This window comes from Spea bombifrons, chromosome 8 (assembly GCF_027358695.1).
Source record: "Spea bombifrons isolate aSpeBom1 chromosome 8, aSpeBom1.2.pri, whole genome shotgun sequence".
NCBI classification, from domain to species: Eukaryota; Metazoa; Chordata; class Amphibia; order Anura; family Pelobatidae; genus Spea; species Spea bombifrons.
In genome coordinates this window covers 8,185,259-8,210,940 of record NC_071094.1, presented here as the reverse complement: position 1 = coordinate 8,210,940, position 25,682 = coordinate 8,185,259, and the positions used below count along the sequence as shown (strand labels likewise).

At 43.6% G+C, this 25,682-nt stretch overlaps 1 protein-coding gene across 1 annotated transcript; it reads right to left on the bottom strand.

Moving 5' to 3' along the window:
* Positions 1-316: 316 nt before the first annotated feature.
* IRAK1 (interleukin 1 receptor associated kinase 1) lies at positions 317-20,351 on the bottom strand. The gene is made up of 13 exons (XM_053473916.1): positions 20,119-20,351; positions 12,787-12,960; positions 11,684-11,857; positions 11,324-11,454; positions 10,706-10,885; positions 9,836-9,900; positions 9,329-9,443; positions 8,549-8,869; positions 7,416-7,484; positions 6,639-6,845; positions 4,513-5,077; positions 2,703-2,828; positions 317-488 (listed from the first exon to the last, which is right to left on the bottom strand). The coding sequence occupies exons 1-13, from the start codon at positions 20,228-20,230 to the stop codon at positions 433-435; spliced, it is 2,295 nt and encodes a 764-aa protein (XP_053329891.1). The 5' UTR covers positions 20,231-20,351; the 3' UTR covers positions 317-432.
* Between the last annotated feature and the right edge of the window lie 5,331 nt (positions 20,352-25,682).

Below are 25,682 nucleotides of genomic sequence, written 5' to 3'. Positions count from 1 at the left end.
CTATCAAGGGTACTAAAAGGCATAGATTACTGATGCTAACAGATTTGAAGATGTGAAAACTAGACAAATACACTTGGAGCATTCTGTACCACACCACCTGAAATAAATAACAATTCTCCCATCGCTGTATTATACAAATTAAATTTGAATGAACAGTAACACTTAGGCTTGTGCTGTGGAAGGAAATGTTAAGCATGTGAGCGCACACAAGAACCGAAGCCCTTCGCATTCCTGGAGTTCCACAAATACTGTTTCTATCCCGCGAACACATTCGAGGCTGCAAAGATGCAAAAGCAAACGACTCCGGGACTGAGAAGCTTTTTCCTGTGTATGTTTCGAGGCTTCTTCAGCGCTAGGAAGGAGCAGATGTGCGGCTGCTCCTCGCCGTAGTGAGAACTTCATGCCATTTGGTATCTTCTTAAAGCGTAGCAGCTAACTGGGAAAGTCATCACTTTCCTCCGGGTACCTCCGATCGCCTGAGAGCTGTCCTACAAAACATACATTAAAATATTTATTTACATTTTAATATGCATTTAAACAGAAATACGAAAGGTTGTCTTTACAAGGTTCTCGGTAGATCCTTACATTATCCGATAGATGCATGTTCAGCTCGTATTCCACTAGGGAAATCATAACATTTCAAGGTGGTTTTCAGGATTTGGACAGGGCAGGCTAAAGTCCATGTTCCTCCAGATTAGACGCTCTTGCTTCTCGTTTCCGAGCACGCTACTTTCCAGGGGAAGAAGCCATTGCGTTGTCCTACTCGTCTAACGGGGCGCTTGGCTCGTACACCAACTCCAGCTTGGACCTTGCCATGCGTTACTGGTTGGGCCGCATATTAGGATAATAGAAGGCTGCATCAGCGGGCATGTGCGTTTAGAAATAACACGTTTGTGCAGAAGATGGGGGTACGGAAACGAGAAGCAAGAGTATCTAATCTGAAGGAACATGAACTTTAGGCAGCAATACCTATATAACTGGATCCTTTCTGTCCTACTTTAATGGGGTTTCCATAAAGTTCTTCTCAGACCGTGTATGCTAGCGGTGCCATCCAAATGACTATTGCAAACTGCACAGGGGAGTGAGCGAGTGTGTGTATGTGTTTTTGTGTGTTGGGGGGGTCTTGTTATTCAAGCACTTTCCCAAGTAATTAAAAAAAAACATATATACGATCAGAATATCTTATTTCTGTTACATGAGCTAAAGATCATATCTCGATCAGCGGAGTCCTGCGCCTTTCGGTTCCATTAGAGATCACAAATTGCTATGGTTACCCAGTAACTGTAAACCTCGACTTGATTGTCTTGGGCTAAGTGCACGTCCCCCGCTGAGTCCTTTTCTGCACTTTGTTTTAGTATTTGCCCACCGACTGAAACAGCCGAACCCTCCTCGATATATTAATACAAAACTGTAACATAAAGTGCCTAAAGTATTCGCATTCAACCGGCGTGCAGAGAGAGATGCTCTTATTCTGGTGCTTGGGTTGTGTTAAATAAGAAAAAAATAGTTTATAAATAAAGTTTTTATAAATAATTAACATTAAAGTCAGTAAACCTGAAATCACCAGCTCGGTTCTATGCATTTGGAAAATGGATCGAACAAAAATTTTATAGGGACCATCCAGCTAACAGAAGCATTAAAGTACATGTAATTGTAAGCTCCTTAGAGCAGGGCCCTCCTCACCCTTCGCTTCTGTAAATCCAATTGTTATGTTATATACTACAAGTTATCTTCTGTTTACCCATTGTACAGCGCTGTTTAATAAGATGGTGCTATATAACACAACAATAATAACAATAATAATAATGGCTGTAGTGTCCCTTTAATGAGAAATATATATATTTGTATTTTGAATCATTTCGTTTGTAACATTAATATTATTACGTATTAATTTATGCAGCGCTGTACACGGGGTAAACAGAAACTAAAGGTGAGGAGGACTCTGCTCAAACACACTCACATTATAATCTTATATTATAAACTCATATGTAATCTTTGCAAGCGGACATTAGTTAATAGTCTGAAAAACAGCTCACTTAAATGTTACACTGTATTCTCAATATTATTCCAGGCGCTGCCCACTTCCAAAAATACGAGCCTAAAGTCTTTACATACATTACATACATTTAACTATTAAAAAGGTTTGAGAGATTAACTCGTTCGGACAGCAGATTCATACACTGCCCTAGAGTGCGTCCCTTTTCCACAGACATACGAGTCTGATCTGGCCCACAAGGGATGCCCAGAACTAGAACATGGGGCAAAAGGAATAAACAGCCCCAGAGGTAGGTTTCGTCCTCATGGTTTGTCAGTGGGGTGAGGTTGGTATCTCTCTAGGCACAAGTGAGCAACGAGGTCCACGTCTGGACTCAACAGTGAACCCCAAGACATGTAAAATAGTACTGAGCTCAGCCTAACGGTGAAACGGACATCCGCTCATTGGCCTGTGCTGCCCTTTCCTGCTCAGGAGAGTTAAGTTTTAGCTCACTTTGTGCCATTACATTTGAACCAACATGACTGCAGTACTAACATACAGCAGGAACGCATTACATGAGTGGAGTAGGACAGTATATATTCCCGTTCGCTTTATAGAAGATCGATGGTGGTAAAACCTGTTCCGATCGTTTCAGACGAGCAGTTTTTGGAAGTGAGCAGCCTCTGGGAAGCTGCGAGGGCCGGGACGCTGCTCTGAAGCTGGTTACCTGGACTGACTCCAGAGGAGAGAAGCTCCAAGCTGTTTATTTTCCCCTGATCATACAGCGCCAACTGCTCCACAATCCTCTGCTTGGCTGGATTCACGACAATCTGGTGATGTGGCACCAGGATAGCTGATGGGAAAAAAAAAAGGAGGTGATCGTATTAGCAGAGGAACAAAACTCTTCCTAACTGTCCATCAGCCGACATTGAGGACATAAGCAATTCAACACACGACAAGAGCTTTCATTAAAAAGACTTCAAGATCCAAAGATCTTGTTGTGCAACCAACGGCAGCTTTTGCTTTCACTTTTGATGCCAAACAAAATAAGAAGAAGCATGTTGTGTTTTCTTTGAAGGTTTTTACTTATTAATTTATTTATAATTTCCAAAAACGAAGATTTTTTTTTTCTCTCAGGTCTCCTCCTCTAGTTGTCGCAAGTTCCCTAACCAAGAACCTTCTGCAATTACTCCAACAGCTTGGTTCTCAGCGGAGATACTCGAGGGTAATTAATGTCCTCCCAGGGAGGTGACTTTTTGAATATGGTTTAGACTCATTAGCAGGAGACGCCTAATGTCTATTTCTTTATTCAGAACAAGACTCAGGGCGAGAGAACAGTCATTGGCTGACCCTGGAAGCGGCCTCCTAAACTCAGGATGATACCCTCCGAGTTGGTTAATATGATAAACCCTACTGTGTTTACGTTTGGGTATCAGAACAAATTTTTTTCTTAAAATTTTTTGGATATTGCCAAATTTATATTAACCAACGCCTGTGATATTTGAACCAAATTGTGTGAACCTGTCATTTTTTTTGAACATATCAGTTGACTTCTACGACCTCTGGAGGCTGATTCTTGGTAGATAAACAAGCAATTGTTTGGATGATGCCCAGAAGTATCGCTGACTTGGGAATTCTGATACATCAGAAATCAGTATACTTATTAAGGGAAAGGGGCTGTATACATTTTACTATTTCCTATTTTACTTGCGGTCGACGGACTTCTCTTTTATACACAGGAACTTCTTACGTAAGAACGTAGTGACCTAAAAATAGCTGCAACTCTGGTGGTGGGCCAATCTGCAGGGGTCAAAAACAATGTTCTGGCTCATGCTTAGTCCTTAGAGACAATACTGAGACCCGACTATGGAAGCTGTATGTACTGACAATTTCATACATTGTGTCTGCTGGTTTCTTTATGTAGGAGGCAAAATGACACAAGCAAAACAGAACTGTCAGATAACGACCATTCAGCCAGGCTTCAAACAACGGCCTCTGGTCCTAATATTTCCCAACCTTTGAAATATACTTCCTTCTAGCACCTTGTATTTAACACTCCTTTATCGCCTCCTTCAAGTTTTTGCGTGTTTAGATTCTTTAGTCATACGGTATATACACCATACCTAGGAACTCTGCGGGTTTCACCTGGAGTCTCCGGGTGAAGAGCTGTTTCTCTGAATCTCCGGGTAGCTTTCCGCTTTCCCCAGTGGAATGGTATCTGGCCCCGCCCTACTCAACACTCACTTCCCCTCCTACTCACTGTCCACTTAAGAGTATCTGGAAGCAGCCACGCCCATATAAATGGTTTGCCCCTCCCCTTCATGGCTAGCCACACCTTCACACACAGCTAGTCCCGACTCCTGGCAAAGCCCTTCAGAAGTGGGAGAGCTGCGGGTAGCCTATCCAGGGACGTACGGGGGTATGAACACAACATGCAGTACACACCACGCAGAAGCCCAACGAGATTTTATATACAATTAAGGACCTGAAAAAAATATTTTTAGGTGAACATTTCCCTTTAATTATCTGCAGCGTACCTGGTGATCCAGCAGATGACAAGCTATTATCTCCGGCCAAATCGCTAGAGTAATAATACTGTCCGCTTAAAGTATTAGCAGGTGGCAACTGGGTCCGCGCTTTGTGCGCTGGATTCTGGCTTAGAAAGGCTGCAGCAGCTGCTAAATGGCCGCTCTGCTCTCTGCCTGAATGGAGAACATTCAAGTCACTGTGTCCACGGGAGGCGGCTGTGTCACAGAAGTCAGGAACACTTTCATCGCTCTCTACTGGCGTGTTCGGACCTTTCTGAAAAGTCCTTTTGCATGAGGAAATACCACTGCAACTGTCCAAATTGGCTTCATACTGGGAGACGGAGCTGCTGAATGGCCGGACGCTGCCTTTTGCGATGGCCGCTGCTGGGTTTCCATAGGGGGTATATCTGTCTGTATTCTCCTCCGGACTCAGGACCATGGCCTTCAAACTAGACGTGATATCTTCTAAGACTGGACTCTGATTTTGCATGGCGGAAGGCTGAGGAGTTTCATATCCTTTCCTGAATTCAAGAACATGAAGAGACTCATGCAACTTTTTCAGAGTGTTAAAAACCTAGAAATGAAACACACAGAAGTCATGCAGAATAACACAACAGATGCCCAGCTACTACACGTTAAACCCACCATCCCCATCCCTCTGCCAGAAGTGCTTTCAGTTGTGCCATATGAAGCTTGTAAACAGATGATGCAAATTTCTATGTCTTGTCTCCAGCTGTGAATATCGGACAACCCGCTGGCCCTGCATGGCCCTTGCTTATTATTTTATTATTTGACCAGGGCCCAATCATGAACAGGGTCGCCTTCTTAATAGGATAAAACCTGTGATTGATACACTCGTTTAAATAAATGCAGCGGGCACACGCTACTTTTCTAAATCAGATCTGTCTTTAAGCTTTGCCAGAGAGAAAGCCTCGGCTATCACACCATACATGGACTCTGTAAACAGACAAATCCCCATTTGGCAACACATATCGCTTGTGCCAGAACGCTAAAAATACATTAGGCCAGCACCGGAGGGATCGTTCTGGTATTAACACTGGGAGCGCATGACAACAGAACGTTTTTATTTTAGAGCGCAAGCAGTCTTTGTAGTGCTGTCACAAAAGTAAAAAAGCAACAACATTCAAATTGAGAATATACAGAAAAGGACAAGAAAACTGACACACATTAATAAATACTCATATATATGGAGAAGAGGGGCCTGTCCTATACAACCCAGGAGGAGGAGGGGGAAAGACAGAAGATGAGACTGCTTGGGTGAGGATGATTTGATTGTGGTGAATGACACCATATAGCCGTCAGGAAGGGGTTAATCACACAAACATTAGTGAAGGTGCTCTGTCGCAAATAAAGCATCATATTAATAGTATTGGTGCATACGCGTGCGCAGTCAGCCAAACACGGGATATCTGATCCAGCGCATCCTCTTGTATAAGATGTCGGGAACCAAAAATCATAAAACCGAAAACGAGGGGAAGCCGGGATTCCCTTCAGCGATTGGGCTGCGGTATCCGCACTGGCCCAGGACACCACAGTTATGTTTCAAACAGGTTTCCAGCTTTTGCAGTCTAATAATGCTGCAGAAGATTCCCGGCTACTCTGCACAGAGTTAAAGGGACACGGAAGCATAGAATACGACAGCAGATGAGATCCATTCAGCCCATCTAGTCTGCCCTAAGGTATAGCTTTATGCCTATCCCATGCATGTTTAAATTCCCTCACTGTAATAGCATCTACCACTTCTGCTAGGAGGCTGATCCATTTATCTACCAACCTCTCGAGTAAAGAAAAACGTCCTTATATTACATCTAAAATTCAGTGTCCCTGCAACTGCCCTCCTCTGAGGTCTTACAATTCTTGCCACTGACTGGCTAGAATCAATGGGAGCGCTTTACGAATTTTAACAAAAATGAAAATTAGTTTGAATCCAAATGCCGAAGTCTGTATGTTCGCTCACGGAGTGACTTCTACTCTTATCGGTTCAACGAACTTCAATGCACGTGCGATACAGCATGCGCAGGAACCGTCCCCAATACACAAACTATAAACAAATGGTATACAGCTCAATGCCCAAACACAATGCAAACGTCTGTCCTAAACACAAAGCCGCGTACCTCCACCATATCTGGACGCTTCTTCTGCCTTTCTAGGCAACGACAAGCCAGCAGGGAAAGCTCCTGAGCAGCGTCTGCAGGGCAGAGTCCTACGCTGGAGTCTAAATGGTGCCGACAGATACGGGACGAGACGCGGGAGAGCCTGTTCAGTCTGCCAGCGCTGGTTCCATCCTCCAAGGAGGCCTCCTCTTCCTTCACTAGATCCTTCTAGAGCGGTAAAGCACAGAAGACACTTAAAGAGGGAGAGTCATTCAATCATCTGTTGCTGGGGATTTTTGTTTTTCAATCATCTAAATGGTTTGGAGAGATATTTAGGTATAAAGAGTCATTTTAGCTGAAGTAAACTCAATGGCAGAACTTACGTAATTTATCCATTCGCAGTCCTGAATTTCACTACAAAATTACCCCCATGAGGTTCTTGGGACTTACATATGACCACAGGTGGAATAAGGTGAACCACCTTTCCACCACAATGTGATCCTTTGCGTGCTCACGCCATGCACTTTATAGGCATGTTTTGGATGGCTTGCTTGTGGCTGGATACCCCATAAGAATGTCTAGGTGCCCCCTTTTTGGTCATATGTGAATTATAGTTCTCACGCTCTTCCCAGTTATGCCCTATTCACCTTTCACAAGGACATGGGTTTGTACCTAGGAGTCTGGGGCCCTAGCTAAAGCATAAGATATAATAATACAGGCTTCTAAACCAAGCATCAGCAGGTTACTTCATCCCTAATAGTCATTCCAAGTCACCATCTACAAACAGAGGGGCCTTACCAGGTACTTGGTCTGAGACTTGCCCTCACACTCAATGGCTTTCCTCCCCGTCAGAATCTCCAGCAGCACCTGGCAAAACATAGAAGAACAAAGAGACAGCGTGACGCGTCTGCCCGCCTCATGTGATAGGAAAGGCCGGCACATCTAAACGGAAAGATGGCGGATCTAACAACCTGCTGCGTGAGCCAGGAGAACGCCTAAAGGGGAACTCTGACCGATAAAGCTTTCAGCAGAATGAAATTCCTCCATTAAAACATATCGTGTAATCCGACATCGCGTGACATGCCACACGCTTACAGCAGGACTTGCTCCAGCACCCACTGGCTAAGCCCATGAAGCAGGTACCTAGGGGCTGTCTACTATTCAGTGCAACAGCGGATTCATGGATGAAACTGTTTTAAATGAAATAAGTTTGGGGAGACTCAAGGCACACAACCATAAGCAAAGCAGTCTACAGAAATCATTCTACCTCCTAACCTGAATACAACTAACCTTCAGAGGGACCTGTGCTGAGGAATCGTTAGAGACGGGTTTGGGGCAAACCGGAAACTAAACCGTACACTATTAACCCTACATTATCCTCCTTCTGATCGAAACAGACAACAGGTTACAGCACAAGGCGTCTTCAATGTTATTATTATAGACATCCATAGCAGAGAAGAGATGGAAAGCCCCAGCAACTGCTAAAAGTTAAAGGGGCCATCACGTCAGCCTATTTTACATTCCTAAAAAATGAATAATATTCTCTTTCCAGCAACAGTTGGAGGCCTTTATGTTTATTTTGGTTCCAGTAAGAAACCCAAAGCACCAGCTCTGGAGTAAATAGAGCACCAAGGACTTGGCTCGGAGAAGAAAGTGTCCTTAGACTGGTGAGAAACTTCCATAGGAAAATATTATTTCACTAAGTACGACCACATCTGAAATTAGAGAAGCCTGCACTAGGAGTAGAAAAATTGACTGTAGACTCTCACTGTAACACGGTACTTATGGTGTTCTACTCATTATGTGTAGCTTTATATCTTTCTTAAATGTTTTAGAACTCCAAACCAAACATCAAGAATTAAATATCAGCACATGCTCATTACTCATCTGTGACCCTCGACTTAATCGTACGTTTTATGAAACCTACTCACCACACCAAAGCTATAGGTGTCTAGTTCAAACGTGAGCTTCCCCATCTTCACATATTCATCCGGCAGATAGGCCAACGTGCCCCTCACGGTACTGGTCTGTGCCACGGTGCGGCTTTTGCCTGCGTCATTACTAAAGCGGCTGAATCGAGCCAGACCAAAGTCCCCCAGTTTGGGGACAAGCGCCTGGTCTAAGAGGATATTGGAGCTCTTGACATCTCCATGAATGATGCTTGGCTGGCAAGTGTGCAAAAACTGAATGCCGCAGGCTGCGCCCTGCATGATGCCCACGCGTTGCTGCCAGGAAAGTGTTGAGAAACTGCCCTGCATGTTAAGACAAGATGTATACGTTTATTCCCTCAACAAATGAAACTCAAACGAACTGTACTATGACCTTAAATCAAGTGAGCCTTACTTTTAACCCTGGGGTGTGTGTAATGAAGCAGGGAAAGCAGCATCTGAGCCATAAGCAAAGGGTATTTTATGTTGTACTGTTATATCCTCATTACAGGGCATCCGGTGACCTCCAACTTCTTTCCCTACTCAGTTCCTCAAAGAATAGATGTTTTCCCTGCAGACTTTCGCAAGTCCTTTCCTGGGGGGTGAGGGTGACCTTACAGTAACGCATGCTAGGAAATGATAATCAGATGGGGCTTCCCTGGAACGTTTCTCCTACAAGAAGGGGCAAAATCTCCCGAACATATGGGACAACTGAGTGGGCGAACTGGGGACTTTAAAGGTATGACAACCCATGGTTTGGCCATCGCACCTGCTGGCCATTACCTGGTGGTGGAGACGATCTTCTAGTGAACCGTTGGCAAGGTACAGATAGACAAGGCAGTATTCTTCTCCCTGTACACAGTAACCGGCCAGATCGATTATGTTGGGATGTCGAAGACTGCAGAAACAAGAAAATATGTACAAATGGGTTAATTTACAGGGATTACTCTTCCAGCAATCTGCATGAAAAAAATAGAAAACTATTCTAAAACATGAAGAGAATGCGTATTAATGTGCTCAGAGTTCTTTCCATATCATTTTTGTACACTGGTTTGGAAGATCACCAAATTTCCAACACCGTACCTTAGAACGTAACAATGTAGCAATTTGATTTACAATTTACAAATTGACGTTTTAGACAAAATAAAACATACTAGCTATTTAAAACACAAAAAAAGTTTAAATTAAAACTAGAAAAAGAAGACAATAGATATTGTAATATGTAAATACGTTTGGGAAATCTCAGGACCTGAATTGTAGAGAAAACATGAGGTACCTGCGCACGCTTACCAAGTCAGCTTGTCTATCTCCGTGAGGAAACTCTTCTTCACTGTGCTCCACTCCAGCTCAGAGTCCTAACAAAAGAGCACAAGCGGCCATGATGACGGTTTCAATAAATGTCTACTAATGGCCATTTGCCATGAATTTTAGGAGCTGATATTTTATGAAGGTACTCGGTGCAATATCAGTAAAAACATTCTGCCTAAATCTCACTTAAGGCTTTTCTCAAGAAACACAGTCTCGGCTCATAAGGCCAGAGCTGACCCTCATACCTGGGAACTCTCCAGGTCACTAAGGTGGAAACCCCTGGGTGGCGTTGCAGCATGCCCCACTCCCCGGTCACGCGAGAGAGGGGCTCCGGGTAGCCGGAGTCAGAAAGTTCCCAGGTATACGGACACTGTGTAGCTGCGTTTAAGAATAGAGCTCTTTGTTTACAATGTAGGAGATCAGTTCCTGAGATCTTTGGCATTAACCTCACCACATTCCTACACAACGGTTACCAGGAACATGGAGGCTGAGGCTGCCAGCCGATCCACCTGTAATTACAGCATTTCTCATGCCTGCTTGATGGCATCACTTAGCAGACATGCACATTGATGTAAACCTGGCCACCTGGTGACTACTGTTCATACTATCTCCTGGGGCAAACAGCTCTGTAGTCCAGGACTATGCAAAAAAGGGAACATTTATCATAAGGGAAGGTGTCCAGTTGGACGCGTGTGGAAACCCGGCTCTTTATCAGTCCTTGCTAGAAAGGGGATTTATTTGCATTTATCTTTTACCTGTGACTCGGAGACATGTCCATTCTCCAGATACTTCTAATATCAAAGCAGATTTAAGAAAACATTATACACAGAGCCCATTCTGTGATCAGCACACCTGCTTCAGCCGCTTGACTGCATATTCGGTGTTCCGCATGGTTGCCCTGTAGACGCAGCCAAAACCACCCTCCCCGATCAACAGGGAGCGGGAGAAATTGTTCGTACCCTGGACAAGCTCGTTGAAATTCCACACAAAATGCTTGGTCGTCTCTACAAAGCCAGTGGAAACAACAGACTCCTGAGGAAGAGACACGGCGTATTAAATCCACGTTATCTGCTCCCGCGCCACTAAAGCCACCCGTTAAAAGCAAAGCGAGGCCATCTCCAGGTCGGGAGAGCGATATGCCGGAGACGCATTGGTTTGATGCCTAATAAGTAGCCATTGTAAGGCAGAAGGATGTGCTTCACCGGAAATACTTTATCTAAACTAACTTAAAGTCAACCTGAAGTTAAACGATACAGATACTGGTCAACACTAGATCTGCAGCAAGGACAAGCCTGGCCATAGAGGGGCAAGAATGAAGCAAAAATGTTTCTACAACCCTCAGCCTGGAAAAGCAGCAGCCAAACTGTGTCCCTCAGACCCAAAAAGTTTGAAAAGAACCAGCATTAAGGTAAGGGGGTGACATGGTGTGACACGCACAGCAAAGGGTGTATTTATGTCCTCGGGATATACCTGCACAGAAGAATGGATGCTACTGAGTGCCCTGTCACTGCTTCCCCCTGTGCTGGAAGCCTGGGAAGGGCAAGTACTACTTAAGAGGAGGTCTTCAGGAGGAGGCTCAGGAAGCGGCAGAGGTGGTAGCTCTAAGAAAAAGAAGACAAATTAAAAAATGAATAATAAAATGTATTTGTATATATAATATGCACACACATAATTTGTAAAGTAAAGTAGAACTATTGCTGGCTATGGATAAGTATGATGGGGGTTATTTACGAAAGCTGTTTTAAAACCAGTTGACTGCACCATTCAATTCCATTCCAAAGCCAAGCTACATAAATGACATAATCAGTGACATCATCAATGTATGCGTACCATAGGGCTGCGTTGGCGTGGCTCCTGTCCGGGGCTGCTGCTTTTTTTCTTGCTGTTCCGCAGGACATGGCTCTGGGGCAGGGCAAGGATGCGGATATGGTGGAGGAGGGGAAGAGCGCCTCCGCTGAGGGGCATTCTGCGATGGAGACAAACGAGATTTGCACTCTGACCTCCCTGAAAACATAAAAATAAAAAATAGCAAATCAGATCTCTGGACTGCAATAATCAGACTTTTTAAATGTGACATGAGCTCTGTAAATCCGCAACAGACTATAAACATATATATAGAATGCATTTTGGGGTACATGAAGTTGGGATGATTGTGAACACTTTTATCTGCTATACAGATCAGCTTCATTCTCTGCTTCCTGATAGGTGCCCAAGCTAGTTCCTAAAAAGTTTCTTTTTTGCCTGTTTTTTCTGCGGTAGAGACTTAGACCTTAATCAGCCGTGGGTCTCGTCTTAGATTCAGGATAGTCATATCCCTAACCCACACATGTTTATATACCCTCATCATAGTAGCCGCTACCACTTCTGATGGAAAGCTGTTCCATTTATCTACCACCCACACAACTTAAACTATTGAATCCTACTACCATAACCCATTAATAAATGTAGCTTTGATTCAGCCGAATGCTCTGAATAATAACATGAATACACTTTAATGCAAAGTCATGACCACCTTAACGCGATACACACCGAGTCTAAAAAGGTAGATCTCTGCAGCCTTGAAAACACCATCTGGAACAAGTGAACGCTTGTTTTATTACTGCCCCCCCCCCCAAATACAGATGCAGGTTGAGTATCCCTTATCCGACATGCTTGGGACCAGAAATATTTTGGATAAGGGATAATTCCGGATAACGGATCTGGTGTCGGAGTATGGCGGGCAGGTGTATATTATCCCCGATCTCCATTCTCTGGCCAGCAGACAAACCACAGACAGACTCCAGCAACAGGAGCTTTCCGGTCCCCCCCAGGAGCGAGTAGCTTTCAGATGCATGATTTTCAGATAAGGGATAATTAATCTGTATTACATTTTCATCGATCAGAGCTGTAACTATAAGCGTTTCTAACCTCCTACCTCTAAGTCCACAACTTACAGTTCTCAAAGACATCAAGAGCGCGTAACAGCTCTAGAGTAGTCAGGACCGATAGGAGATCCCCAACGCGGGCATTTTTGTTGATCCATTGCCAAATGACCTCTTCCGTGCGGCTACGCAACCCGTGCTGCTCCAGCAGCCGCAGCTGAGTCTGATCCGGAACGATCATGGAAGCTGCGAGTAAAACACACAGAAATAAATGTATTGAAACCAACGCACTTAGCGGCTGCTCCTTTTACAACTACTCCTTGCGCCATACCCCAAACTTCTGACCACCAGACATTCGCCAAGCTTCTAAAACCCTCTTCCGAACTAACCGAGGACTTTTTATTGTATTCTAGTAACTTACAAACCTTTATTTCGCACGCACTCTCGTAAATCACACTTACCTCCTCCATATTGTTCCCTACTTCTACTTAGACTGTAAGCTCTTTGGGGCCGGCATCCCCTCTTCCAATGAATCCATATCTATTGTGTCCCATTCATAATGCCCTACAGACTACTGTACCTATTATTCCTCCCCTTTATTATACTATTAAATAAAAATATATGAAGCTAATTGTAAATTAAAATAAAAAGGTTTTCTGCTCATTACCCATATGGAGAATCAAGGGAAAATGACCCTTACTGAGATAAAAAAAAAAAACATTTAAAATGTTTTTAGTGTGCAGCAAGGTGTCAGCAATAACCTCGAGGAGACAAGCAGTAAGGGTTAACGCGTTTCGCGCTATGACAGAAGCTCATAAGCCTTGTTGAGGTCACCTGCATTTTTGGGGGAAAAAGTTGCCCACAAGTATGACATCATTATCTCCCTTAGGCCGATGACAGAAACACAGACCTGTCTGGGCTGCAAGGGTGTTTTGTAGAAGTGATTCAGCAGGGAAGCTAGCAACAAAGTGTTGTGTTAATAAGATCACAACATATTACACTAGAATACATGAATTAATATGAATGGAAGAAAATAGAAAATGCCTGCAGCAGCATAGACTGAAGATGGAAAAAGATTACGTTTGTACTGTGCAAAAGTTTTAGGCATGCGTGAAAAACGTTTGGTAACATAAGAATGCTTTAAAGAAGTTATTTTTATCATTTAATTTCCTTTCCATCTGGACGGCTGGAAACCCGTGTCTGCCGTGAAATTTCTGCCGGAGAAAAAGCTTGCCGAGGCGGTATAACTACCTGGTGACATTAAACTGCCTTCAGCAACCTCACCTTGTTGTTGAGTTTGGGTGTTCCTTACCTTATTTTAATCCTCTTACAGTTAATGATCGTAATTTGACCTACATATTAAATTAATGACCATTAGCACCCGCTTGGTATAATTGTTTAATTATACACCTAAATATAGGTCCCTAGAAGAACTGATGCGGTTTGGAAGGCAAAGGCTGCTCACCCCAAATATTAATTTCGATTTACATTTTTCTTCTGTTTTGTTAAATGATAAAAAAATAAACGATTAAAAGCTCTCTTTACAGCATTTTTTCACATCTGCCCAAAAAAAAAAAAAAAAAAAAACTTTGGACGGTACTGTATGTAAATAATACACCGATCGTAAGCTCTATAGGGCAGGACCTCATCTCCCATTACTACTGTACTTATTATATGACTGCAAGTGATCTTATTATATGACTGCAGCTGTCGTCATACATGGAAACTCTCCAGGTTTGGCTCAGAGTCTCCGGGTGAAACTCAGCTGCGCCGGGGTCTCCTGGTTACTTTCTCCAACCAAGGCAGCAGCATGTGGCTATGTTCTGACAACTAAGGGGCCCTTAGATCACTGGGGGCCCTGAGCCCCCAGTTGCTTTATCTTCTTATAGCAACCCCTACCCCTTCAGACAGGATATACTAATTCTCATTCGCATGCGGACAAAAAAAAAAGGGAGTTTCTCATAAATATTTCCTAGAAGGTGATGTCAATCGAGCAATTACTACGGTGAAAGAAAATATTCCAGATATAATTGCTCTGCGCCGGGGAAACCATAGCACACGCAACACGAAACATACAGAACCACGCCTAAAATCAGTGGGGGATTAATTTTAATATATTTTAAGACGAGCCTTTAAAAAAAAAAGATTTTTAAGACAATTAACAAGCAAAAAAAAGCCAGTTAATGATACACAAAATCATCCATCCTAATGCGCGTACTGTTCTATAAAAACAGCTTTCAGCAGTTATTACATAAAACCTGATTACGGGAAGGCAGGAGGGCGCGGGGGGGGGGCTGCACGTTAAAGGGAAAATCACAGATATTTTAAAATGCTACTAGCGTCAGATTCAGCGTATCTTCAGAAATATTAAACTCTTAGCTTTTTTTCCCCAGAGTTTCAGGATTGGCAGAATATAATGTTAATATGCAGCTGCCCGAGAACATTTCTATGCTTTCCAGTTGTGTTATCTTAGCCCAATCTACTAGATTCGTATCACACTGTCTGTTGGAAACAATAGAATAGCTCGGTCCTAATCACCCAGCCAGACACATACACCTATGAAAGTCTATTGAGGAGCAGACTTCATTAGCATTGCCTGTGGCGTCAGAAGCCTTTAACCATCATATGTTTGAAAGGCGCAGCGTGGGCCGGATAAAGGATGCCCAACATATTTCTTCTAGGATTTACGATAAAGCGGGATTTCGGAGAAAGGCTGGGATTGTCGCAGGGACTTCCCAACGTTTGTAACAATGACTACTAGAAAATATTAAAGGGTTAATAAAATGTTTCAGTTTTCAATTTACTGAAATAAAGACAATGGCACTAAAGAAAAAAAAGAGGGAGAAACATAAGCCAAATAACCTGAAAAGGAGACTTCTGAGGTCCCATTTTTTTTTCCGTAATTTACATCACTTTTTATATCGGACCAACAAAAAGTATGGACTCAATTTTCAGAACCAAGCAAATGTAAAAAAAAATAAAAAAATAAGAGCACTATATACCGTCCAATTCAAGAAAACAAGCACATCTGCACCATTCAAGTAATGTGTTTTATTTAAGTTTTGCTTTACTGGGAGGGTGGTAGATAAATGGAACAGCCTCCCAGCAGAAGCGGTGGAGGATAATACAGTGAGGCATTTAAACATGCATGGAATCGACATATTATTTTTACCCCGCCGAGCCTGTGGATATTGCAAACGTTCTATTGAAGTCAAGCCAAGATTTAGCAGGCGATAAGATTAAATATGCTCTTCCATCTACTCTGGAGAGTTTAACTCTTTTATAAGTAAATGCCATACGTGGCAATGTTGAATGTAAACCTTTCTCAGAAATAATCATTTAACCACAAAATTGTGCCCAATTCAGAATGTTTCTGGGAATGCTTGACGTGACTCAAAAGCAAGGATTGATAGGTTGTTGCCATAGAAACTGCAAAAGCTTCCTAAAATGCTGTTATGTGGTTAAACCCTTAGAGAAGAGTATAAAATGGCAGATCTGCGGCTTTATTTGCGTAACACGCTAGGGAGGGAATGAAGGGTTTTACTTAAACGGAACAGCACCTTTAATCTTTAAAACAGAGCAGAAGTAGGGATTAAAAAAATATATTTTAGAATAACGCAACCAGAGATAAGTGGAACACAAATAAAATAGTGGCGCACCATGGGTGCCTGTGTGTCGTAACTATTCTGGCCCAGTCTATCAAGTCACGGGTGGGTGATTAGCACTGGTGCCATGGCTCAGTGGGCCCGTTACAAGGGAGGTCTCCCCAAACGGCCCATTTACACCGTGCAGGCTTTGCCCACCATTCACCGCTTTAAAAGCCACTCGGCAGAGAAAACGATGGTCGTGGCGGCCAGGGTGCTGGGTCAGGCCAAGGAAGATACATCACTGCCCGTGTGCGCTGGCCTAGGGGCCCCAAGGGTCCGAACACGGCACGAAAATCCCAAACAATAGTTTGATTGTTCTTCTGGCCGAGCGTCGGGTGCGGGAAGTGTTCCAATGCATGTTATGCAGAGAATGCGTTTGATGCGTATCTACGGGGTAAATACAGGGTCAGCCCCGCTCCCTTTACACGGTGAGCGCTGCAAACCGTACAGACTATCGTACCGGGGGGTGGATGACCGGCCTCGTTCATAGTTAGAGTTCAGATTATCAGCGATTGATTCCCAACTCGCAGAATAACCCAGGAGGGAGTGAGAGAGAGAGTGAGAGAGAGAGAGAGTGAGAGTGAAAGTGAGAGTGAGAGAGAGTGAGAGATTCACCAAAGGGAGAGCTGGCAGTCTCCACGACTGTTGAATTATGCATTATACAGGGTCAGTTCAGCACTTGTTAAAAGAAGAAACCTGCCAGTGCTGGCCCCTCATAATGAATAATGAATAGTGAATAAAAGCGTTAAAACCACAACTCTCCCTTTAGTGAATAGATCCCCGGAAGGGGGGGTGAAAAGAGAGGGGATAAGGTTTTAACATCTCTAGATTGTAAGCTCCTTTGAGCAGGACCCTTCCCACTTGTTTCTGTAGGTGAAATTGTTATTCCTTGTTACGCCCTATTTACCCATCGTATGGGGCTGTGGAATATGACGGTGATATGTAAAACTTATTTATTTTAAAATAATATTAACAGATTACTAAGAAAAGTTTTCCTAAGAATGCAACCAAAAGGAGCACATTGGTTTCCGTGGTGATTAACACCTCCAAATAATCCGACCCCGATCACAATCAAGTCACAAGGATGTTGATGCACGCGATATGGGAAAGCAGGTAATACAAGCAGCAGGTAAGCAGAAACCCTGTGATCTGAAAAAAACAGAGGACATTAAACATCCCACGTATCAATGTTCTCTAGCGGTACATGAACGGGTCCGGACCGGCCACCTGGCACAGCAGGCTAATGCCCAGTGGGAAGCTGGCCAACAGAGTGCGGCCGCCGGATGGATATGCCAAAAGCGAGGCGTGCCGCGCATAACCAGCTGTTGGCTGTCATCAGGTGGCCGCTGGGCTGCCTCATTGTTCTCAGTCCAACCCTAACGATGAATATAATAAACAAACAAAAAAGATTGTAGCAAACCCCATATCAACTTAATATAAATATAGTTCCTAAAGCTACAACTTAGAAAATATTTACACAAAAACAAAAATATTGCAGTCTAGAAATAAATAAATATATTGGAATATTATTCCAGAAGAAAATTAATACTCTATGTATTTTGAAAAAACGGGCCCTAACGAGTGATTCAACTGACGGGAAAATTACCTAAAATGAAAGAGTTCGAGACGTGAGAATCCCTGAACAGAAAAGCTCTTCTGGGTGTTTAAAGAGACACGTTACACGCCTTAATAAAAAGGCACACTTTCCGGAAAAGAGACATTCACACCCAAAATGAAATGACTTGGGATCCTTACTGCAGGAAGGTCTGTAACCCGCGAGGCCGATGGATTTAAGACTTCCTCTAGCATCCCAGGCGTCCTACGTTTCCAGCACGTCCCTCCGTGCCAACACACGAATAAACCGCATAGTGGTGCCCCTTAAGCAGCCATCTATTTCGAATGTATAGCAGAGCCAACCCTGCAAATGTTTGTTGTTTGGTAAAGAAGTTGTAAAACTCGGTAAGAAAATTAGTTCTTAACCCATAAACTGATCTATATACATAAGCAACAATTAACCGTCTAATTCCCATTGCCCGTGTTGTTATGGGGGCAGCAAAAGTGTTGAAGGGGAGAAGAATCTGCGATGTGTAATAAGAGTGAGGTCAGGGGAGAGCTGCCAACTTCTGGTCTGCGGACAGGAAAGCTGAGTGCCCCCCCAGCAACATAGACATTAGCACACACATTTATACTCTCGCACAAACACACTCGCACATTAACATTCATTCTGACACAAACACACTTACACATTAACATTCATTCTGACACAAACACACTCACTCATGCTAACACACACATTATTACACATATACAATCATACATATATACACCAACACAGTCATGCTAAAAAACATTCATGCCAACATATACAGACTCACACGAACACACACATATCCACTCACCCTAACAAACATGGTAACACGCACACATTCACACGAACATATAGAAAACATACAGACACTTACGTTAATTCACACACTTATGTTATTCCACAAGAGCCTTTCTCTAGCTGCTTGCCCATTGTTTGATTGGCTGCACTATTACCACGGGGTCACGTAGCACCACATTACATGACCACGTTTCCGTCTCCACAAGAACCGAGGCAGCCCACCTCCAGGTGAGGTCAGACTTCAAGTTTAATTTTATTAGCTTTGCAACAGGCTCATAAACGCACTTCTTATACCAGAATTATGATACTTAATTACACAGAGAAGGGCAATTAACCATTAGGAGACTCCTATGACACCCAACCGTCTTCAAACATTATCCACCGTGGAATAAATTTTGTTTTTGGGGCTTAGGCGATGTTTTTAAACATTTGTACTTTATGAATAGGGAAATCAGTAATTAAAGATGCAGTTCCAACCTTAACTCTCAGTAACTAAATACAATATTACAAACAGAGGAAAGAATTAAACATCAGAAGCGACACATTTTATTTGCTAACTCGTAACAAATGTTTTGTAAAGCGAAACAGCTTCAGTCATCAAAAATCTGAATATCCCAGATCTTTTTCGGATGGGTTTAAGGAAAGACTGGTCTCTGCTGAACACATATGAGCAGCGAGGGGTCAATAATACGATCCAGATGCAAGTATTTCAGCTGAGCTCAGCCATTCTTCAGGCAGCCGAGGTCCATCCCCAGGTACTAACGGGGTATTTTTTTTGTATGGATCCAAGGATTAACTCCCCCCATACAAATTACCCCATTAGCACCTAGTAACACCCTATCCGGGTGGGGGGCTGATAGGCTGTTACCAGGTAGTAATGGGGTATGTTTTGTTTCATGCTGTTACTGATGGGTAACCCGTGTTACTCCAAGGAGTATAAGTAGTAACAAATCTGACAGCCCCGATACCCTAAAAGTTTTCATCAGAGACCCCCGACTCCCTGTCTGTCACATTCAACGTTCACCCATCCTGTGACTCCCTAAAAGCTCCAAAGCCACTCATCATATCCACGACCGACACCGACAGCTATAAATCCACAGCCGATCAATACATGACAGCTGCCCCAAACCCACTAATGCCCCTGCCCCCCCCAAGAAGTAAACAGCAACAGGTTAAACCCCCAAAGCATCATCTTCCAAAATCACAGAAAGCACCCCCTCCCCCGATCACAAAACTCGCGGAGAAATCCCCGGTTCTGGACTTATTTAGGACCCCCAGCGTGACTCCGGGACCCAGATCCCTGCCAGCGGGGCCAGTAACGGTCCTGCGCCACGGACGCTGCTGCACGGGGGGCTGATTCTGAGAACTCACCGAACTTCTTCCAAAGAGAGTCGTCCAGGGAGTCCATGATCTCATAAAACCTGCACATGGTGTAAGCAGGCACTTTGTACAGGAAGATGTCCTCGATGGGGCAGCTGGACATGGTGACGGGGTATCGCTGGCGATCATGGAGAGATCCGAACACCTGACACACACCCAGCACAGAGTGGGGCAGAGCCGGCTCTGTCACATGGCCGGAGCCGAGGTAATGAATAACTCCATAAAAAAAAATGAATCACTTCCCCCTTCAAAATCACCATTTACATCACGCCGGTTTCGGGACGTGGGTGCATGCCTCTGGCGGCCATGTTGTGTGTGGCAGCCGTTTACATTCCCATTGCCTGTTATTACAGTAGGGGTGTGGGTTCACAGAGGTGTTGATACAGCCGGGCCTGGAGCTGTACACTGGGAGGGAAGCACATAGAGAAGACTGGTATAACATGCTCAGAATTGGCACACATGCCTGGGATGGCATACCTTCCAAGTGTCCCTTTACAGTAGGGGCAGTCCCTCTTTGTGACCCAATTCCTCCCCCTTCTCTTTCTGCTGCTGGAGGAGAAAGATGCATAAAGATAAATAAAACACACGTAAAGGTCACACTTCTAATCACAAAGTGTCACTTGTTAGCAGTTGAAAGCACAGTAAACACATAAGTAAACACATAAGGCGCATTGTAGTGCGCACAGTTTAATCGGTATCTATTATATGAATCTAAGAAGTATAATGAGCGGGTGGATCTAGTCTGAGGACTGCATTAGCACTCATGTCAACACCGCCATCCCCTTTGTGAGCGCCAGGATATGACCTCATGTACTGTAGCCCCACCTCCTAAGGTCAAAATGGTCAGTTATAAGGGTGATCTCTGATCTAACCAATCGTCCCATTTAGAAGACTGTGGTGCAGCCTGGTCCCTGATGGCCCCCAGTTTTATGGCTGCAGGCTGCCAATCCCCAGTACCTGTCAACCTAGGCCTAGTCGGCCTACGCCAATGTACATTACTGCTAAGCATACCTGGGAATTCTCTGGATTTCCGCCCAGAGATTCTGGGTGAACTCACTTATTATTATAATTATTATCTTTTATTTATATAGCGCCAGCAATTTACGCAGCACTTCTCTGGGTCTCCAGGCCACGGCCCAAAATCTCTGGGTCACAGGAGTGGTGTTAACACACGTCCCACTCCCCGCCCACCCCATACAACGTTAACGTGTTTGGCCTGCCCATCCATGTCATCAGCCTACCAGAAGCAGATAAGGAGTAACATCCACTTTAACAATGTCTGCAATGCGTATTGGACGTTTCAAATATTAATGTTTCATATATCCAATGGGCTGCAGCTTCATATTGATGTCCCGGGAGGACGACCACGAGAAATACCAGATTCTAAAGCAGACTTGGGAAAGCGCTTACCTTTGGCTTTGTGGGGCAGGCAGCCATTCGGACAGATCTGGGCCCTATCATTGGCAAAATAGGCAGCTGCCTAGAATACCAAACCGGCAAGGGCTGCTCTGAGGATCTTTTCTATGATGGAGAGCAGAGGCCTGCAGGACGGGGCATCGGAAACATTCTAGAGCCATTTCTTTTGACGCCTTTATGATAGTATTTTCACACCCAAACCTGTTGCCATTTGTGTATTTTGAAACTGGTTTACTCACCCGGGCAGCAGACAAGTAGTTAATTACGTCACTCCATTCTTTTCATGTAGTGAGTGAAAGTGCCTTGACCGGGTAATGAATAGCTTACACCATATTTGCTGCCCCAGGCTTTGGTCTTTTGGGCCTTTCTTCTCAGAAATTCCCTGCCCGAGGACATGGTGGATAGTGAACCGTCCAATGAACCGATTCTCTCAGATTTATGCTGTCTGTAGGCTTCCTAGCGATGTACGTTTTTGTTACTTGAAGGAGAAGTGCAGGAAAAGTTAAAATTTTGCATGGGTGTCAATTAATCCACGTGATTCAGGTGTCTGACATCCAACATTAGCCACAGCGCGTGGGACCTTTCTCAGCCACTTTCTGACACTAAAGGGCGATACTGCCCTGAGCTGATGTCAGCAGCCACAAGCATGAACCTAGAGCATTGTCACGCGGTTTTTGTGGCAATAAGAAACTTTGACACCCTTTGCAGCATATTGATGTTTATGTTATTACATCACACCTTGCGTCACGTGTGATGCAATCAATGCCGTGGTTTCCAATGTCTAAGAGGTTTCGAGGTTGCAGGAACTAGCATCTCAAATAGCAGAGGATCTCGGGCAGGTAAGTAACTATTTATGCAACAATTTCTGCAATTTCCTTACAACCACAAGACAATATCTAAATGCAATATCAGGCAGCAGCGGAAGGAGAAAACTTCAGGACAGGAAATTCACCAGACTAAGCTCGGGTCCTATGAGGTCAACTACAACGGCTCTAAAACAGTTGCACCGATTGAAAAACAAAAGCACAACTTATAGATTTCATTAATGAAACGAACACCAAAATCTGTGACGGCGACAGTTCCTTGTTAAGTTGCTGGGTCCCTTTAACATCGTTTCTTCCGATCAGATTGTTAGCGGTAGTTAAAACCAGCGACAGGGTCATGGGCGGCCAAGGCTCATTGATGCACGCGGGAGGTGAAGGATCTGGATCCAACAGACGAGCGGCTGTACCGGAAAGTGCTGAAAAAGTGAATGCTGGTTCTGATAGACAACGGGCACAGTAATAGCTGCAGCCTGTTCCTTTCCCCCATACATAAGCGCACCCTGCATCTTTTTTGGCAGATTAAGGGGGACTTACGCAATATTAGGTGGTCATAACGATATGGCTGATCGGTGTATATCACACGGTTATCCTGTCTAGGAATCCACCTAATAAACATTTATTGTTGCAACAAATTATGCCCTTTTGTGGTGGTTTTTTTTAAGACAAAAAGCATGGAGTCTGGAGCTGTTTGTGCGAAGTGGAAATTACCTTAAATACCCATCGATTACCCGTTATTAAATATGCAAAACCTACCCTCACCCCACACAACCACCACCTTCACCCTGGAATAACGTTTTCTGCATCTGTAAGTTTCAGTTGCAATAAAAAGGCAAACATACGTCCCTCTTCTGAAGGGACAGTCCCTCTGAGGTGCCCAAATCCAACCTTCGATCCTGCCCATGTGTCCGTCGTTTCTAGCTTACAGCGCGTGTGGTGTGTGCATGGAACGCCTGCAAACCAAGTCACCTAAAATGATTGGTAAGACCCCTCCGGAGGTATGATGAGTCAAAATGAACTTCAAGATTGTGTCTGAAATGGACACCTGGATGAAATATGATGGTGATGCCCTCTAGCAGCTCGGTGCCCTCGGGAGCCGTGTAGTTTGCCTGTAGGGTAGAGCTGGCCCTGACTGCAACAACATCACTTCTATACTATGGTTAGTGTTGGGAAAGAAGATGGGGTTCCCCGCAAGCTACACTTGGTTTTAGTTACTTTCCTATTCTGGTTATGACCAATTATTGTCCTGAGGGGACAATGAGCCACATAAGGCCCCAATGATGTGCTCTGCAATAACGATGTTAGCGCCATCATTAGTTCAGTCCCCACCCTTGCCTGGCATTGTCGTCAGTCACAGTTTTAGCATTAGGTGACCCAGGGAGCTACCTGAGGAACCTGGATCAAGAGGGCTCCAGGCAGTGCCATTCTCTTCCTAAAAAGTGATGGCAGCCCTTGGATGGGTTAGTAGAGACAGTCCCTACTGGGACCCAAATCCCTAATGTCCCTCCATTCTAGGTTCTACAACAAGAGTCACAATAACGTTTGGCTAAAAGAGCAGAAAATATATAAATAAAACTATGTGAGTATAACAATTGTGTGAAAACCTAAATACATAGTTATTGAAAATGCTCAAGCCGGGTGGCAGCTGGAAGGCTTATTACAAGGAAGGTTGAGGGAGAGGATATAAGAACAAACTAATAAATATGCTACCTTTGCAAACCGCAAATTCCAAATTCTTCTAACACAATTACACAGAACAAGAAGCACAAGCTAAGGGTGTTTTATTTATTGAATTGTGACGCTAAAAGCAGTTCCCATTTAATGACGACAAGAGACCACAATAAGAAAAGTACCACACATAATACAGTGTGCACTGCGGCTCGTCATCTTTCTTGCCCCACAACAGGCAACCCGAAGTACGCGTGTTCTCTGTCTGTGTATACACGCAGTGGACCTGTTAATACAGAGAGGGCACACATTCACATCTTTCTGTTTCCCAGGGGCATAAATACCAAACAAAAATCTCCATTATTGGGTAGACTCCTAATGCAAAATGACATAAATTATTGCTCAATGTCTTTAGGAGTTACTTTACCTCAAATACATCATATCTATATTTTTATAGGTACCCTATGCAGGAACCTTATACATAATATATATATCTATATCTATCCATATTATATATATATATATATATATATATATATATATATATACACACGTACCCTGTGCAGGTGCCTCATGTGTCTATATATAGTACATAATAAGGAATGAATACAAGGGCTTTATTCTGTGAATGAATGAGAGATGATCAGTGTTCTCATTCTGTCTGTCAGCTTTGTTCCCTGCAGTTGACTGTATCAGGCTGTTATTTCTCCCGTCTCCTCGGTGTGCTGTCTGAGCGTTCTTGGATCTGCCTAATGAATTAGCTTCTAACACCTCCTAATGGTTGTGTTTGTTACTGGTTTATACACAGTTGCATCACTCTGTATACTGTATACGGAGCTGACTTGGCTTCTTTAAATTGGCTGTTAGAAAAGCAGGCTACAGTTGAAATATATAATGGCAAAACTGTTACAAAGAAGCAGGTAATGGGAGAAAACGTAGTGGAATAAAGAATTACTTTGTATTTTTGAGTTGTAAAATATAACCCTGCAGTGTATATTCTCCTGTTTCTCATGCGTATCAACTGTTGTTGTGATTTTTGGTTAATTGGAGATAAGCTTCCTTGAAGGAAAACGTTGGGCCCAACCACCCCCAAAAAGTGTTTTGCAATTATGAAAACCTAAGTAGGTTTTTGGCATATATTTTTTTTTTTTTGCATTTTTGTTCTTTCCACGTAGATTCGCCATTTTTAATTTTTTTTTTTAAATACATTTCTCCTGGTGTGCTTTAATCTTTTTGGAGCAAATTATTATCAGTGTTCATAACAATCTGTGTGACTGAAGTGTGAGGCTTACCTGTTAGGCCTGCTTCAGATGTTAAATCCCCACCTTCCTTCGTTATCATCCTCTGGTACTTCAAATGTGATTCTTTAAACAATATTAATAATCTAAACTGGGTGGGAATGGTGAATTCCCTCACATTTCCTACACACGTCCATCACTAAGACACTCCATAGACTGCATGCTTGGGTGGCATCTTACACACGTTACATATATGAAATAAAATTACCTCCATCAAATGAAGTGTGTTCGAGGACACGTATGAATCTGTTATTTCTTCATCCGGGAGGTGATCTGTCACCAAGTCAGGAAAGGCCGCACAGCACGTACCGTATGAGAATGATCCAAGCTGCGATGGCTGTAGTGTACACTC

Excerpts from the sequence above, each read along its gene's own strand:
- IRAK1 (XM_053473916.1), bottom strand. The coding sequence starts at position 20,230 with ATGTCCAGCTGCCCCATCGAGGACATCTTCCTGTACAAAGTGCCTGCT. Across the intron at positions 7,485-8,548 it reads ACACCTATAGCTTTGGTGTG|GTGCTGCTGGAGATTCTGAC; the intron begins GTGAGTAGGTTT and ends ATGTTTTGCCAG. Across the intron at positions 5,078-6,638 it reads AGCGTCCAGATATGGTGGAG|GTTTTTAACACTCTGAAAAA; the intron begins GTACGCGGCTTT and ends TTTCATTTCTAG.